The 19,073-nt window shown below is 43.5% G+C and overlaps 1 protein-coding gene across 1 annotated transcript in view; it reads left to right on the top strand.

The window, feature by feature from the left end:
* Window positions 1–12,286, top strand: part of ITGA8 (integrin subunit alpha 8) — a 550,523-nt gene extending 538,237 nt beyond the window's left edge. Inside the window, exon 30 of the mRNA XM_069211593.1 lies at window positions 3,679–12,286. Coding sequence (XP_069067694.1) covers window positions 3,679–3,765 — 87 coding nt within the window. The 3' untranslated portion in view covers window positions 3,766–12,286. The remainder of the gene's footprint in view (window positions 1–3,678) is intronic.
* The last annotated feature ends 6,787 nt before the right edge of the window (window positions 12,287–19,073 follow it).

The following is a 19,073-nucleotide window of genomic DNA, read 5'->3' as shown; positions in this document are numbered from 1 at the left end:
TCATCAGGATATGCAGGCTACACCCCAGCTCCATTTGTGTCACTGTCTAGTGAGAGGTGCAACCAGCCTGTTGGAAAATGGGTTATTGGTAAGGGCAGGTAGGTACCTACACTTAGCAATAGGCCACTAACCTCCACTTAGGTCCAGTTAGGTCTCAGTAAATTAAACCCAGCTCAACCCTTGGTAGCTTGGCAACGAGCGACAAGGCTTAACTTAGGAGATAGAGTGTAAAGCATTCAAATATCACAAAACAGTAATTAAATAAAACACAGGAAACAGTTTAGAAATCCAAAACCAATTTATAAAAATAGATTATATTTTTATCTTTAAAATAACACAAAAATGAATAAAATCGGTTAAGGGGAACCTGAGTTATGAATTTTTAAAGATGTATTGTTTTTTTTAGTGCCTAGAAACAAAAAGCGCCAATCGGGTCATCTGGTTACACCTCGACCGGGGCAAAGTCAAAGTTTAAGGCCGACTATGATGGAGCCCAGCTCGGCTATAGGCCGTGGGAGGCCTCGGTCAAAAGTTTACCTTTGCACGTTTTTCTGAAGATTTTCTTCAGAGGGACGAACCTGCCAGTCCAATCCGACCTCCTGGAACCCTTCTCCGGATACGCGTCTCGGAAAACCCTCGGTGGAGATTTTTACCTTCAGACTTAGTTGTTTTTTTGAGGTGAAAATCCTTCGACCGGGGTAAACCTGGATCTTGATCCGACGTCCTTGGAGCCCTCCTCAGATACGCCGGCTGGGAGGTCCCGGTCAACTTTGTACGTTCGGACGTAGTCTTTTTTTTGGAGATTTTCTTCACCGGGATGAACCTGCAAATCAGGCCGGGTCGCGGTTGAGGCAAGCCGGCTAGAGTTGCTGCGGCGGGTCAGTCCCTCTATGAAGCTTTTTCTCAAAAGTTCTCCAAACTTCTCCAAACTTCTGGGTCTTCTCCCAGATGTTCTTTTAAGGTTCTTTTGGGGTCACCAGCTCACCCCAAGGGTCCAGAAGCTCTGAGATGATCCTTGGTGGTGTGGACTACAACTCCCAGATTGCACCTGCCGCAAACTCCTTTTTGGCCACTGGGCAGTGGTCAGCTAGTTGATTTCTTCAGGAGTTGGTGCAGGGGACACTGGTTAGCAATTTTTCACCTGTAGCAAACGGGGAGTCCCTCCTTGAACCAGTTGAAGCCAGACAAAGTCCTTCTTGTGGTGAAGCCCAAGTGTGCAGCTGGTGCAGTCCTTCTGAGTGCAGGTTCCAGGTGCAGGCCAGGGGTCCTGCAGGGCAGTCCTTCTTCTCCTTTGGTTCTTCCTTGTTGGAATCTGATGGGGATCTGAGGTTTGGGTGCAGGTCTGCCGGTTTTATCCTTGCTCCTGGGTGAAAAACAGGGGGGTCCTGATTCTCCAATCAGGTGCAGGGTCCTTCCCCCTGTGATGACCACTTCCTGGGAAGTGTGGCAAAAATCAATCCCAGGAGGCAACATTCTTCAAAAATCCATCATGGCTGAAAATGATTTTTGGAGGTTACATCTGGCTGAGCCCACCCACTGGTGTGGCTAAAAATCCTAAACACACCCCTCTCCTGCCCTATCCTAATCTAATCAAGGGGGCACCTAGTTGTCTCGGGTTGCAGGATGTGGGGGTGTTGCTGGGTTGCTCCAAATGTCCTCCTCTGCCTTTGAAGACCAGTTTGGCAGCCCTCCCCCTTCCTGCCTCACCATCTCCTGAGGGGAGATTCCCTCCCACAGGCACATCTCTTTGTGTGAAGCCAGGCCTCTTCACACCTCATCAAGGCGGCCTGTCCAGGCGGCCGGAGGCTGGCCAATCAGAGCACAGCAGCAAAAGCAATGCAGGGCTGAAATTGGCAACAAGTTATATTATATCTAACAATTGGAAGTCGTGGGATTTATTATAACAATTAATTTGATACCAAACTCTATCTGTCATTTAAGGGGACTTTAAAAAATAAATTAAAGTCTCCCCATTCTAGCCAATGAAGGCCATTCACTACAATGAGAGAAAAATGAAATTGGCTGTTTTTACCTCACCAGGGCTTATAAAACTATTTTTATAAGGGCCCTGCTTATAGTTACATGGCACCCAGCCCTAGGGGCACATAGGGCACACCTTAGGGGTGACTTATATGTAAAAATAAGGTTGTTTAAGACTTTAAAACTACTTTTAATTCCAAAGTCGAATTTCCATATAATTTTAATTTAAAAGCAGCCAGCAAGGCAGGCCTGCCTTTAAAATGACACTGGGCACCTCAGCAGTGCACCTATGCTGTGGTCCCTAAACCTACATGCCCTACCATATACTAGGGACTTATAGGTATGTTAACTTAGCCAATTACAATTAGTCTAATTTGCATATCCACTTTACACAGAGCACTGGCCCTGGGACTGTTAAGCAGTACCCAGGGCACCATCAAGAGTCAGCAACCACCAGTACCTGTTCAAAAAGTGAGGGGGTGACCAGCGCAAAAGGGAGGACTTTCCTACACAGCCCAACTGTCAAACTGACCCAGACAAGGAATCCACAAACAGGCAGAGTCACAGAAATGATTTAAGCAAGAAAATTCTAACTTTCTAAAAGTGGCATGTTCAAACAAACAATCTTAAAATCAACTTTACTAAAAGATGTATTTTTAAATTGTGAGCTCAGAGACCCCAAACTCCACATGTCTAACCGCTCCCAAAGGGACTCTACACATCAATCATTTTTAACGGTAGCACCCATGTTAACCTATGAGAGGGACAGGCCTTGTAACAGTGTAAAACGGATTTAGCAGTATTTCACTGTCAGGACATATAAAACACATTACTATATGTCCTACCTTAACCATACACTGCACCCTGCCCTTGGGGCTACCTAGGGCCTACCATAGGGGTGTCTTACATGTAAGAAAAGGGAAGGTTTAGGCCTGGCAAGTGGGTACACTTGCCAAGTCGAATTTACAGTTTGAAACTGCACACACAGACACTACAGTGGCAGGTCTGAGCCATGTGTACAGAGCTACTAATGTGGGTGGCACATCCAGTGGGCAGGCTCTAGTAGCATTTGATTTACAGGCCCTGGGCACCTCTAGTGCACTGTACTAGGGACTTACTAGTAAATTAAATATGCCAATCATGGATGAACCAATTGCGTACACATTTTATATAGGAACACTTGCACTTTAGCTCTGGTTAGCAGTGGTAAAGTTTCCAGAGTAACAAAAACGAGCAAAAACAGAGTCTATCACACATCAACAACCTGGGAAACAGAGACAAAAAGCTAAGGGAGACCACGCCAAGGATGAAAAGTCTAACATAATGTATATTTAAAGTCTTAATTGTTATACCTGTATGAGTGTGATGGGTAGTTGTGATGGTACTGTCATTGTAGGGCTTGTGGGGGCACTGGGTGGTCCAAGCTGCAGTGAACTCCGTGGAAGGGCCCGGCACTTATTTGTTTACAAATTAAGTACTGCATACATTGCTGATTAAACTATGACCAGTCTGTCCCAAACGTACTGTGAACTGTAACACAAATTCTAATTATATTATTTTTTAAAATAATGCCTGCCCTCCAGGCTAATGTACGTGACTACACATTGTTGAATTAATACAAACTAACTACAGTATTTGCTTGGATTATTCATTTTCTGTGTTTTAAACCTTCCAATATCTCCCATTCTTCTTTTCTAGTGCGGGTTCTTTGACAGAGCTCGACCTCCTCAGGATGAAACAGAAGACACAGAACATCTAACAAAAGGAAAAACGGCCGAGGCGTGAAAAGAATCCCCCAAAACTGTAGTTCAACTTAAGAAAAAAAGAGGGTAAAACGAAAGACGTTTGTGCCCACCCCAGTTGGAATTGCTACAACTTTGTAATATCAGCTATTCAACTTTCTGAAATTCTCCTTGTGACAAACAGTTGTTCCACAAGGCAACAATTTTCACAGCCTTAAAAACTGGTACAGGAGCTTTGGGTTTTACTTGAGTATTTCCTTCTCTGGGGTGCATTACAGTGACCTTGGCAGGTGCCTTGAGACATTTGTAGCATAACCCCGGGCACACCAGGAAATGAAAAACGTGTTCTTGAAGTCACGCATGGAGCACGGAAGGTGATAACGCAGTCAGGTGCTCTGTGTCACGAGGACTATGTCACGACTACTCGCCAGCGATTACATAGCTCTTCTTATGGAAACATGGCTCTGGACTTGAAGCGGATCGTTGATTGTAATGTGAACATATAGATGAGATATCCTAGAGCTTGCCTTTGAATACTTTTCAATCAAGCACAGATATTTATTTCCCTCCTCGCTGGAAAGACAATTCTAAAGAAAATCAGATATGCTGGCTATATGTTTTTGGGCTCACAGAAGTAGATTGTCTCTTTGGTATTTAGAAAAAGAATCTGAAATTCTTATCAATCTCTCTTTTCAAATGAGGTTTTTTGAACAGGCCTGTGTTCATATTTTCTCTGAGTAACCTCTTTAAGAAGGGCAGTGTATGTGTACAGTCTATTTTACAAATGTCCTAATAATTTCTGTTATAGGTTCCGCTATATTATTTTTAAAGAAATGCTGATTTTTTACAGAGCTTGTCACTTTGCAAATATGTTGAAACCTCTTCTTCCCGAATAGCTAGTCAAAATAGTACCAATTTTTAAATTACTTATTAGTGCAGACTTACTTATTCTAGGAAACGTCAGTCAATCTGTCGGAACTATTGCAGCACTTTCCATCCTCTATCACGACCTAAGGGGGGCTGCATCCTGAAGATGACTGAATGAAACTTGCTTGACTATCCTGTTTTCGGGTCTGCCTGGCATTTCTGAATGAACCTGTATGGCCCTCCTGTTGAGTGTTAGTTGTACTAAAATTTGAGATTCATTGAACCAGCAAGAATGTAGGAAAAAGCCTGTACAATAAACTTTGAGAGACAATCAATGAGACATGATGGCTCAGAATGCACTATTAGACGTAGTGTCACTGAGACAATAATGTTGCGTTGACATAAATATTAGTGTTGTTTTAGAGCTAGCATCAGATTTATTCCGACGCTAAGTAATGAAAGCAAAATAGGGACATTTTATGGGATTGCTAGAATTAATAGTTGGTTAATAGTTGTTTTGAAGCTGCTCAATCCAGTGTCTACCTGTCATGCAGATGGAACATCTTCCTTAAGTTCTACACTGCCATTGTCTCCTGTGGTGGTACTTTCAGGTGCGCCGGTTTAAAAAGCAACTAGGCGTGCACTTGGGATGTGCAGTTGTTTTGGTCAGTTGGAAGTTTGATGCGTTATGAAGCAAATTTGTACAAAAAATATGCATTTGCAAACATACACATAACGCTATTATCAGACTTTAATTCCTTCCATGCCATACCCATTTTTCTACATAGACCTTTTGGCAGTTTATGTATTGACCAAAGAAAAATAAGATATTCATATTTTCTATGCATATAACAATCACGCCAATATAGTTGTTACACTGGTCAAGTACTATATGAGAAATGGATTTGTCCGAATTTTAGAGAACAAAATATCCCAAAAATAAAATATATTTTTTTTCATTTGGAAGCTATTGGCTTCTATAGTTTGATGTAAGAAGTTGAGATAACTAACGTTGTAGTCAAACGAATAGGCTTCCACATACAGTTAGGTAAGGTATGATTTCAACAGTTAGGAAATGCTGGACATAAGAATTTATCTATGTGCAATACATTACGCATTGAACTATCTTTAGCATGTTTACACTGGCATTTTGTTTATTATATGTATATAATTGTGCTTTTTTACTTATCCTAGACAGTAGTGGTGCAGTTGCTGAAAGCGAGTGATGGTTTTGAAAATCTAATCAGAGCTACTGTATGAAACTGATACATTTGGACATTCAGTTGCCAATTCCCTGCATTCCTGTTTCGTAAACACTATTTCCAGCACAGAGAGCCATGTGTTAGGTTCATCTGTGGTAGTATTCATAGTGTACCATGCTTTCTGTTGACAGCTTTTAGATTTAAGCATTACACTGAATAAAGGATTCATCCTTCACGCTTCCTCCAAAGTGATACACGCGAATGTCCTGATCGGATTTCAAGATTCCAAGAATGGAGGCTCTTTGAGAACCTCCGTTGTGTGGAGTTGGCGGACTAGGGCCCAGCTGTGCATCAGGAAGATGAAATCATGTCGACAGTGGTTAAGTTGAGGCATTGTTGGAACTTTCCTTGCTAGCTCAGGGGTCAAGTAGATGCAAGAAATACATTTAATAAATGATGACTAATTGTTCCCCTTTTCATACATTTTGCCTTCTCTGATCCTGAATATGACTTCCGTATCTTATGGTCAAAGATATGCATAGCTATGTGGCCCATGTTAGGCAGATAACCTTTACAAACACACATTGAATTCATTAATCATCTTTTGACTGTTTGGTAAACATTGCTGATATGCTCGAAATTATATAGGTTAGGGGAGAGCACGTTTGCAACACATCTATCTTATCCATATCATAGGCTTCCACCCAGGCCACTCTTCTCCTCTCTCAACTTCACCTACCCTATCCTACCCCCACCACACACATATTGGCAAAACCAGACTTACTGTATAACACATGTCTTGGCTCATGATTATAAACAGGGCAGGGCTGGCCACATGGAACACAGGGGAATCCTCCAGTAGGCTGAGGACGAGGAGGCTGCTTTAGGGTGGATGAATAGCAGAATAATCAGCTGTGATGCCTGACAAATAGCCCTAAGCGAATGCGCCTAAGCGAATGCTCCTAATTTTGTGATAGACACACTTAAAGTGTTTCCCTCAATTTCTTCTGAAGAGGGTCGAACTCACTCACTAGACTCACTTGGTAAACAGGGTTGATTTTAACTCCAAAAACACAAAAAGGAGTACGGGGTTCTTTTATTATAATGAGGGACGGATCTATGGTGCATAAGTTGTGCCACCAGACCCCTTGTGATCCTCTAATGGAGGCGGGGTATCTGTAAGCTGTGGTACTGCAGAGGGTCTGGAGAACACGGGGGGAGTTTCCTTTACAGACTAGGTGGTCTCACACCCTATATAGTGTCATGCTTCATCATATGACCACGTAGCCCCACCTAGGTAGGACAGTGCCACCTGGGCAGAATCAACCTCACTGTTAAAGGAACAGGAGGCAGTGCGTAAATTAATTCTGGTTCTGGAAACAGAGGGATCCAGCTAATCTAAGGAATAAAAACACCTAAACAGATACCTGTATAAGTATTTAATAAAAGGTTCTGTATGGTGTGGTTAAAAATGGAGATTGGGACACCTCTGTGAGAACAAGGACTCACAGGGTCACCTATCTAGGAAGTAGAAGCCGACATGTTTCTGCCCTCAGTAATGAGCTCTGGAAGGTCTCGGGGCATTCATCAGGGCAAAGGGTCCCTACTACTCACGCTAAGAGTATGAGAAAACCACGGTACGGTGAGTAAAAAATTATAGAGGGGGCCTACCTTACCAGGAAACTACCTGGAGGGGTCCCTGTCCCTAGAGGCTACTGGCCTCTGGTGTCCAGGAGAGGGAGTGTCCCCTTATAGACAGACATGCATCAAAGGAGGCGCTCACTGTGCGCCTAAACCGTCCTCTCCCTGGACCGCTTGGATGATTTTAACTCCATCACTAAAAATAAATAGCGACCGACTATAAATCAAGGCATTGACTTGGTTAGCATTTTGTAGTTCAGAGACAAGGGAAGCAGGTGGAAGATCTTCCTAGGACACTCTATCCTCAGTGTCACCCCTCCACTTTTCTAGTTTAGGAAATTTCTGTGAGTAGCACATGAAAATTCTTGTGGTAATAGAACATGTCAAAATACGGACAACTTTTCTTCTGCCAAATTTAATTTGGTGCATTTGCACCCGTTTATTTCGTATATATTGGGACAGGTGTATAAGGGGAGCCAACATGAACACATATCAAGTGCAAACTGTAAATGGAATGCAGTAGCACTTTTGAGGACATCATCCATCTTATACATACACTCCAATATATGTCTCTCTACTATCTCACTTTAAGAACGAAAGCAGACATTTACTGTACAAAATGCAGTGTAGTTTTACAAAAGTATACGTTTACGCTATATATCTGCTTCACAAGGCAATGTTGTCTGTAGGCAAACATGCTTCTAAGTACAATGACCACTAATCACTATGACCAAATCTCTGTCTTATCTCTGATTACCTCTAAATGTATGTGATTTAAAATAAATAGTAGTGAGGAAAATGTCACATTTCTATTTGCTACAACTAATTGTTAAATCTGTCTTTGTGTATTTGAAATTGTTACAGAAAAGGGCATATAACTAATTGTGTATCATAGATTAGTGGCACATTTACTGGGGTTACCTGTATAGCATAGATGTTGCAAAGACTGACACCTTATAAATTAGTATAAAGGTGTCAGGAACATGCCTGGCTCTCGCATATTTATTGGCCACAATGAGGTAGGAGGGGACAGAACTAATATGTATTTAGAATGGTCATTGAATGAATCATCCACACGTCACAAAACAGTGTTACTCTACACTCTTAAAAATGCTTGGAATAGGTGCAGATTTATTATTTTCTAATATTTATAAACAGTCAAGTAGTGTGCCTAAAGAGCTGTTGCAGTCGTAAGTTTCTGTACACAATACTGTCAATGTCATTTGCATTTTGGGATGCTGCTGCTTTCCTGGGGCGACACTATCCACACACTACAAATGTGCACTGGAAAAGGCAGCCCACTATGCCGTTCCACGTTTTTATCTTAAGCTTTTTTTTTCTCATGGGAAAATATGTTTTTAGGTCAACAAATCCCTTCCTGGGCGCCCCTAAGACGTGTGGATGTGTTCCATGTCCATTTCCAGACTAGGAATGTATTTATTCCAGCCCTTTAACGGAGTCAATCTTTGACCATTTTCCGGGTGAAAAAAGTCAGTTAAGGTTTTGTGGGTATTCTCAAACTTATGAATCTCTGGTCGTTTCAAAAATCTCAAGCCAACTACACATTGATCCACCCACTCCTCACAAATTGGAATTTGCAACAACATAATTGCACACAGTCCTGGCATACAATAAGAAATGCCTTTTAGTTTGCTGACTGTCATTAGCAGCAGGGATTGTGAGAGGCGCTTTTGTGCAAGGGGTCTGGATAGCTTCGTGGGGGAGTGAGACTTTTACTTGTAAGGACTTTTATAACCCACTGAGTGAAGTATTTTCTTTATAGTGTCTCCGAAGGACATGCTTTTGTGAGCTCCATTACAGAAAATGTGTGTCTTGAACTGCAGAACTAGTTACCTGGGTTGACCTGCACAGAAAGATGCAAAGAAAGATGGCAGCTGAAGACATGCTGCAATAACTGAGTTTACATATTTGGTCAGCATTACTGCCCTGGACATATGACAGCTGGATTCTATCTTCTATTTTACACTTGTATCAAGACCTGCACTCCCAGCATGGAAGCCAGGATGTACATAATATTTTCCATCATGAAAAATCTTGTCATATCAGGATTTGCTGGCAATAACACAAGACAATCAAAATATTTTAAGATCATCAAGCCTGAAGATGTGTTGTATTTTCTCTTAGGTTAGCTCAATAAAAGTTGTAACAATATGTTCTTCACAATTTATACTTTTGTATAGGTGCACTTAAGACAAAAGACTGGTTTTTTTACTCTTTAATGCTTATCTTGTTTACAGCCATTTACAATTCACCTCATAACAAGTTGAACATTTAGCCATTTTGTAAACCCTTTCAAAGCAAAGCACAAAAGATAAAAAAAATGTATTTTCATTGAAACTTGCTGATTTATTTCACACTCGAATCCCGTTATTGGTTTTCCATTATTTAGTCCCTAATATCTGTTTTACAGATTTTCCTATTTAAATGTATATATGTATATCTGAGATAATGGTTGTTTGATTATGTAACTTTCCAGCTGACAAAATACAAACCACAATGACATCAAAGACGTGTAGTTCGTCATCAAGTGTGTTATTCTTTACTTGGCAAAAACACATTTTATATCTGGCTATGATTGTGCTTTCCTTCCAGTTATTGCTGATTTTTCACCACTGATTCAGCCAGTGCTGTTTTTGATAGCTGTAGAGATACATTTTTAAAGTCATGTGGCACATATGTGAAAGAAATAGTGAGTAAATGCTATAAAGAGCCTGAAATGCAGAAGACAAAGTAAAACCAATTGTCCCCAGGTACAGTACAGCCATTCTGGCAACACGAACTGTTATAGTTCAAAAGCCATCTGCCTGACACACTGCCTTTCGGTATTGTTTATGAGTGAGTGCTTTCTTATTTATGCCTCCTGGCAGGCAGCCATATTGAAATGTAGAAGTGTGTTTCAACGATTAAAAGTCATGAATTCGGCTTATGCCGGCGCCATGATGTGACACAGCAGGAATGTATTTAATATCTAAGCACTTTTGCTTATTTTTAGTATGTGCCGCTGTTTCAGGACACTTAGCTTTTGACCACAGATATTGCTGAGCTGTGTAAATTCAGACTTTTAATGAAACCACCGGAGATAATAAAACAACTTCAAAAAGAGGGTTTATATTTGTAGTTGTGACATTTTGCACATGTAATGTTGGGGGGAAGTATGTCTGAAAAAAGTTGCTAGGGCAGCTTTGGCATGCTGGGGCTTGTTCATTGTGGAGTCTCACTAAGAGATCAGGGCCCATATTTACACTTCAATTGCGCCGAATTTGCGTAATTTCTTTTACGCAAATTCGGCACAAACCGAAGTCCATATTTATATTTTGACGTTAGACACGTCTAATGTCAAAATACAGGAGTTTGCACCATTTTTTGGATGTGTGCTCATACCTTGCGCCAATGACATGCAAGGGAGGCATTCCCATCAAAAAATTGTGCTATCCCTATAGCCCCATATTTATCCTCCGGGCTAAAATAACACACAGGTGGGCTTGCTTAGCACCATTATTTAATGCCTGGGGCAGACCAGATGTTAGGGGACCTGTGGATCCATTTCCATGGTTAAACACCATGTAATGGGTCCACAGGTGCCCTCCCCAAGCCCCAGGAACACCCCCACCCACATTAGTGGGACATCAGAGGGTGGGGTACCCCATCCCAGGTAAGTAGAATAAGTATAGGTAATTATGTTTTTAATTTTTTATAAAGTGCCATCGGGGGCCCTATCTTGGGGCCCCCTGCATGGCACAGGGTGCAAAGGCCATGCCCAGAGGACACTTGTTCCCTGTGCCGGACATTGGGGTGGTGGGCATGACTCCTGCCTTTCCTGAGACAGGAGTCATGTTTTTGGGCTTTGTGTGGCAGGAAATGGCGGTAATCTGGTTAGAGGCATTTTATTAGGTTCTAACCAGGCTAGCGTCATTTACTGATGCACAACCGCCTCCTTCCCTACCACCACGCCCACTTGGCTAGCATCTTCTTCTAAGACGCTAACCCAAGTTTAGCTCCAGCTTGCGCCATTCAATAAATATGGCACCTGGCTGGTGTTGTTAAATGATGCAAGCCGGCGCAAAAAAATTTTGTCGCAAAACTGTGTTAGCACAGTTTTGCAAAACAAAGCATAAATATGGGGCGAAGTACTTTAGTACTCAAACAAGGCGGTCAGTTTTCTAGGTATCTAAAAGGTACTCACATTTATACGAGCTGTCCACAGCTGTTAAAATAGCTCACTAACCTTGAGACTCGCTGGTCAGAAGTTTGGCGCATGGCAGAGCTAACTCAGCTTTGCATTCTTTTGACAATCAAAAGAGTAACACTGCTGTGATCTGTTATACAACAGTTATTTTTCGAGAATCTGGAGACTATTGGGTTTGTAGTGTACATTGCATAATTATTCATGATGATTAAGCTGAAACAACTCACGTGGTGACATTAATCAGCAGAGGCATCATATATATATGTATTTTCAAAAAAAATAGCACAGACTCTAAAGGTTCTTTCTTATTACCTATATAAGGTTCTTTTTATGTTTTTTTTTAAAGAAGCATACACAAATGCCACTAATTACAACAAGCAGTTAACCACCACATGCACCAGTCTACGTCCCAAAAAGCACAGCAATAAAATAGTCGGAGAACTGCTCTGTGGCCTGAAACATCTTTTTTTATCTATAGAAAAGTTTGTTTATATTCTAATTCTTGGTCTCCTTTGGTCACTCACTTCCCCTACCGTTTTCAATAAACATTGCTCCCTCTGATGCAAGAGATCGCCTCTTGGGCTGGAAAAAATATGTAACCTGAATTAGTGTCAGACTATTATTAAAAACAAATGTTGTTAATTGTTTACCTTACTATTGTTTATTTGTGCTATTAATGGTCTATATTCATGATGCAGGCAGCTTGAATCACTCAGACAGCCAAATATAAACTGTTATAAAACAAAGTAGAGTCTCCTTGTCAGCTCATAAATGTGAATTGTTATATCGTGAAGAGCAGGACGCTCTTGCCGCACTACCTGGAGACTCCTTCAATGCAACAACGTGGAGTCAGCTGTGAGAGCTAAAGGTTGTGTCCAGAAATCTACATTGACCTCGCATTGAGAGAATGATTTGATTTAGAATTTGAATTGCACGGTGTACACCCAGAAGGGCTTCACGGTAATACAAGTACCAGGTAATAAGACCAAAGAAAATGACATTATATTTTAATGTCCTACTTACTTTATCGTTCTTATTAAGCTCACTTTATAAAAACGTTAAATGAAATTAAAAAGTAAATAAAAACCAGAAAAAGTAAAAATTATTTTAAGCATGAAAGATTAACAGAGAAGAAAAGTCTTTATAAACTTTTCTAAAACCATTACGACTTTGTATGCTTCTTCTGAGCCTTTAGGCCCTAATTTATACTTTTTGACACAAAGCTGCGTTAGCGCAGGTTTGCGTCAAAAAGTATACCGCCGGAGAGCGCCATTCCTGGACGCCAGCCGGGTGTCATAATTAAGCTATGACGCTAGCCATGGACGGTAAGGTCCAATTAGCATCAAAATTATTGACGCTAACCGGGTGGGGGAGGCGTAGGGGAAACTGGAGGTTGTGCGTGAAGGAATAGCACTAGTCAGGTTAGAGTAAAAAAAATTACTCTAACCTGATTAGCGTCATTATTTCCACGCACAACCCCCATGGACATGACTCCTGTCTAAGTAAAGACAGAAGTCATGACCCCAGCCCAATGTTCATGCCCAGGGGACTTGAGTCCCCTGGGCATGACCACTGGGCACAGTGCCACGTAACAGGGCCCAAGTTAGGCCCCCCTATGGCACTTTGCAAAAACAAAAATACTTACCTGGACTTACCTGGGATGGGTCCCCCCATCCATAGGTGTCCTCCAGGTGAGGGTGGTTGGGGGTGTCCCTGGGGACAGGGAAGGGCACCTGTGGGCTGTTTCCATGGTCCCTTAATGCCTGCTCTGACCCATTGATTTCATTGACGCAAGGTAGTTGTCCACAGCCAAAAATGACTTTAACTCTAATATTTTGGCACTAGACATGTCTAGCATCAAAATATAAATATGGAGCTAAGTTTGCACCACATTTGAGTAAAAAAAAAAACGCAAATCCAGCGCAAACAGAGTATAAATATGCCCCTATGTGTCATTCAGTAAAGCTCTGACACCCTTTTGGGCATTTGGTGTAAACCCTGCCCTTGTCCACCAGTGAGTGGCCAGACACCTCAGAACAGGGACCCTATTTTACTTACGTAGCATCCTATGCCTGAATGTTTCTGTTGCCCAAACTTTCACTAGCGAAGTGAAGTGAATTGTAGTGCATGGCCAATGACCCCCGACATCCCTGACGGAGTTGAAAAGGATTGAAGCTTTCAGGAAACAAATACTCTATTCAGCCAGCCCAGTCTTGAGGGTGGTCATTGTCAGTTGCCTTCTAGGCTGCTATATACATGGCCTCTGGGTCAGGCCCAGCAAGATCTTTCTGACAGAACCTGAAGAATTCAGGGCATCCCTGGCTCAAAGATTTAAGGATGATCCGCAAACAACCAAATGTATAATTTGGTCTGGTCTGGACACTATAGATTCTTTGAATGAATATGTCACTTGTAAAGCACACTACCACTCCTATGGGAGCATCATGGTGCTATGCAGATAGATCTGAACCTGTTGAAAGAATGAGGAACGCAAGAAAGATTCTTGCTCAAAGAATTACAGAAGAGCAAAGAGCATCTGAGACTGAGAAACTTCATGTCTTTGTTTTTTGAACAGTAATTTCAATTCCATAAATAGTAAATCTTAAATGCTGGGGGAGCTGGTTCCAAGCCTTAGACCAAAAAGGATTGTCCACATCAAGTTTTGAGTCTGTAAGATGGTGGACTAAGAAGGTTTGCTCAGGAAGATCTCAAGGTTCTTTTAGTAGAATAATGAGTGAATCTTACCATTAAATAACAGGCCCCATAGATCTGTACACTTTAAAAGTGAACACAAGAATCTTAAACAAAATTCTGTTCTGGACTGGAAACCAGTGAAGGGCATTTAGGGCTGCTGAGCCAATGAACATCTGGGGAGCTGTAGGACAAGTCTAGCCACCACATTCTGTACAGCCTGAAGTTTCTGGATGGTTTGTTTAGAGGACCCTGCATAGAGGCTGATGCAGTAGTCCAATCTAGAAGAGACTAAGGCAAAGGCACCAGTCTTTCTTGATGCCAAAGGAAGTAAGTCAAAGAATTTGCACAGGGATTTTATTAGATTAAAACAAATGCTGGCCACTGTTAGCGATTGAGGTCCAAAGGAGAAAGAAGCATCAAATTTTACCCCAAGATTTCTTACCACCTCTACAGTGGAAGGGGAGGTGGGGCTGAAGAAGGCCACCATTTAGTTGCAACAAAAGAGGTTGATTTTCCAATCAGCATGATCTCAGTTTTTTCTGTGTTGCATTTTAGATTATTAAATTGCATCCACGAATAACTTCACAAATTGGTTTCTGAGCCGCATGATGCTCTATCCAATGATAGAATCCGCTGTGTGTCATCCGCATAAGAGGTGGTCTCAATACCAATGGTTGAAGTCAATGTGATCAGGGGAACCATGTAGATATTAAATACAGTGGGGCTAAGCAACGAGCATTGTGGAACTCCTGATGTCACCTTCCTTTCTGGGGACGAGACAGGGCCCAATGAAACAATTTGTCTACGGTTTTCCCAATAGGATTTTATCGGTCAAGGCCTGATGGGAAATCCCACAGTCTTTGATTCATTGAAACAGGATGCCATTAGAAATAGTATCAAAAGTTTGGGATGGAGCTTCATTGCCAGACTTCACTGGAGATGTGCAGGCATCCCTCTATGGATATGCCTTTTGATGGATCCCGTCTTTTTGATGAAAAAGTTCAGTGCACCCTGGAGGGCTTCAAGGAAAGCCATGTTACAGCACGCTCTTTGGGCCTGTCAACTCCTGTCAGACAGTTCCCTAATCAGTTTTGGTCCTTCCAGGGCTACTCCAGAGGATTGAGGTACAGATGGTGCCCCATGCCCCCGAGCTCCTCTGCATTCACCCCAGCCCTTTAGTGGCCAGGCATGGGAATTAGACAAGCAACGTGTAGGTCACAAGGGGAACTGATTTTCCCAGTCACCCTTCTTTGTGGCATCAGCCTCCCAACTAACTAAGTTTGCCTTAGCAGCAGACAAATACCCTGTTTGCAGCAGGATTAAACATTTTCTCCCAGGATGGTAGTCCATCACTTCTGAGAGATGAGTCCTCCCGATCGTCCAGTAGAACTCGGCCCTCCCATTTCATTCCAACCCACAGCTTCGGCCCACATCAGAGCAGCTTTCAGAGGAGCACCTATACATTTTGCTGCAAGTAGTGCGAACGCTACTGTCCAAATATGTCATTGAGAGGTTGACAGCTTTCGGACATAAGGACAAGTTGTTACTCCTGCTATTTCATTATCCTGAGGAGGGAAAGAGACCGCCACCCTGTTTAGACCTTTCCACTCTGAATGCCTTCTTGTGGAAGAACAAATTAAAAATTGTCACACAGTCCCAAGTTCTATGTGCCCAGTATCCAGGTGATTGGATAGTAGCGTTGGATCTGCAGGATGCATACTTTCATGTGTCCATTCTGCAATCTCTCAGATGTTATCTGTGGTTCATAGAAGGCCACTTCAGCAAATTTTCAGTTTGCTGTGTTCCACTTCAGCCTTACCAGTGCCCTTTGGGTGCTCATGAAAGTGATGTCAGTGGTCGCTGCCTGTCTTCGGATGTTGGGGATACCAGTGTTCCCTTTCCTCAATGACAGATTATTTAAGGCAGCCTTAACACAGTCAGTCATAGACCACCTTCAGATGACGAAGAACCTACTGACATCTTTGGGGTTTTCAATGAACAAGCTCCAATCACACCTGACTCCTTCGCAAAGGGTTCCTTTTTATAGAAGCTGTTCTGCACACAATGCAATTCAGGACCTTTCCTTCATTGCAATGAATCTACAACATTTGGTCCAAGATTTGATGCCTTGGTCCTGGATCTCAATGAGAAAATCTCTGAGGCTTCTTGGGCTCTTAACCTCATGCATCATGTGTTTCTACTTTGCCAGGTGGCATTTGCAGGCTATTCAGTGGGATCTGAATTCTCAATGGGCATAGCACCATGGAAGCCTGGTAGATGTCATCCAGGTTTCAGACAAGACTGAAAAAATCTGCATTGGTGGCAGTTTGACCACAAGCTGACCAGCGGCAGATCCCTCTTCCTTCCCTATCCAGAGTTGATAGTGGTGAAGGATGCATCACATCTGAGTTGGGGAATTCATCTTGGAGAGGGAAAGAATAGAAGTCTCTGGTCACGCTACCAGAGGGTGAGCATAGGTTAATTTTAAGTGTGTATCTGACTTACACTGACTAGGATTGTCATCCCTACTTGGACAGGGTGCATATCTCTGCCAACTAGAGAACCAATTTCTAACAGTTTGCCAAAAGAAAAGAAATTCAAGGAAGCCTGTTGCATGTGTAATGGACTCAGATGGTGATGCTGAATCCAACTCCAAAACAAAGGGTTTACATAATCTGGTGCTCATAGTGGGAGAAGAGGACTTTCCTATTAACAGATCAGTTGTCTAGCCAGGTTCCATTCATAGGGGCTGAGGGGCCATGCACCCTCACCTTTTGCCCCTGAAGAAGAGTATCTGTCAGGCTGAGCAAAGGTCAGCCTGACAGACACTCCTCATTTTCATGTCAGGCAGCCTGGAGTCAGACATGGTCTGAATTTGCAGGCTGCTGGCTGCCTGAGCTAAACTTTGCTGGGCTGAGGATGTCATAGCTCCTGTGGGTATGACCTCCTAAGCTCAGCAAAAGTCCTCAAGGCCCTCCCCCTCAGTGACAAGGGGTGGCATCATACATTGCCTCAGACCTGGACACTTTGACTTTAAGCCCTGAATCGGCCAGGGCTGATTGTCAATCAGTGACTCATTGTCACAGAGGAGGGGGTCCTCCGTCTCACTGCCCCATCCCACCCTGTGATGAGGTTGGGGCTGCTGCCTTCCATCACTGGCTACTTTAGCAACACAAAAGGATGATGGACGGAGTGCTGACAATGCAAACACTCACCCCCAGTCACAGATCTGGGTTTAATCCATCGTTCTTTTGCTCACCATGCCACCCCAGTTTGGACCCAGCCATATGCAAATCAGTCTTGACCCTGTTCCTCATGGGAACAGTCCAGCCCGAACTGCCAGGCCAGGTCCTCCCTGGACCGGAAACAAGCATCCTGGGACCGGTTTCGGGGTTTCACCCCTCATCAGCCAGGCTAGCTTGATTCCAGTGGCACAGTGAGCAAGGGACCCACGTCTGGGCATACCCTTCCCACTTAGGGCAACTTTAGCAACACAAAAGGATGATGGACGGAGTGCTGACAATGCAAACACTCACCCCCAGTCACAGATCTGGGTTTAATCCATCGTTCTTTTGCTCACCATGCCACCCCAGTTTGGACCCAGCCATATGCGAATCAGTCTTGACCCTGTTCCTCATGGGAACAGTCCAGCCCGAACTGCCAGGCCAGGTCCTCCCTGGACCGGAAACAAGCATCCTGGGACCGGTTTCGGGGTTTCACCCCTCATCAGCCAGGCTAGCTTGATTCCAGTGGCACAGTGAGCAAGGGACCCACGTCTGGGCATACCCTTCCCACTTAGGGCAACTTTAGCAACACAAAAGGATGATGGACGGAGTGCTGACAATGCAAACACTCACCCCCAGGCACAGATCTGGGTTTAATCCATCGTTCTTTTGCTCACCATGCCACCCCAGTTTGGACCCAGCCATATGCAAATCAGTCTTGACCCTGTTCCTCATGGGAACAGTCCAGCCCGAACTGCCAGGCCAGGTCCTCCCTGGACCGGAAACAAGCATCCTGGGACCGGTTTCGGGGTTTCACCCCTCATCAGCCAGGCTAGCTTGATTCCAGTGGCACAGTGAGCAAGGGACCCACGTCTGGGCATACCCTTCCCACTTAGGGCAACTTAAGCAACACAAAAGGATGATGGACGGAGTGCTGACAATGCAAACACTCACCCCCAGTCACAGATCTGGGTTTAATCCATCGTTCTTTTGCTCACCATGCCACCCCAGTTTGGACCCAGCCATATGCAAATCAGTCTTGACCCTGTTCCTCATGGGAACAGTCCAGCCCGAACTGCCAGGCCAGGTCCTCCCTGGACCGGAAACAAGCATCCTGGGACTGGTTTCGGGGTTTCACCCCTCATCAGCCAGGCTAGCTGGATTCCAGTGGCACAGTGAGCAAGGGACCCACGTCTGGGCATACCCTTCCCACTTAGGGCAACTTTAGCAACACAAAAGGATGATGGACGGAGTGCTGACAATGCAAACACTCACCCCCAGTCACAGATCTGGGTTTAATCCATCGTTCTTTTGCTCACCATGCCACCCCAGTTTGGACCCAGCCATATGCAAATCAGTCTTGACCCTGTTCCTCATGGGAACAGTCCAGCCCGAACTGCCAGGCCAGGTCCTCCCTGGACCGGAAACAAGCATCCTGGGACCGGTTTCGGGGTTTCCATCATTGGCTAGCCTAAGGTCAGTCAATGAGGGAAGTCAGAAGTTCCAGGTCTTCTGG

The sequence above is a fragment of the Pleurodeles waltl genome, chromosome 10, assembly GCF_031143425.1.
Source record: "Pleurodeles waltl isolate 20211129_DDA chromosome 10, aPleWal1.hap1.20221129, whole genome shotgun sequence".
In the NCBI taxonomy this organism is placed as follows: Eukaryota; Metazoa; Chordata; class Amphibia; order Caudata; family Salamandridae; genus Pleurodeles; species Pleurodeles waltl.
The sequence above is the reverse complement of the archived record's forward strand: the minus strand, read 5'-3'. Positions and strand labels throughout refer to the sequence as shown.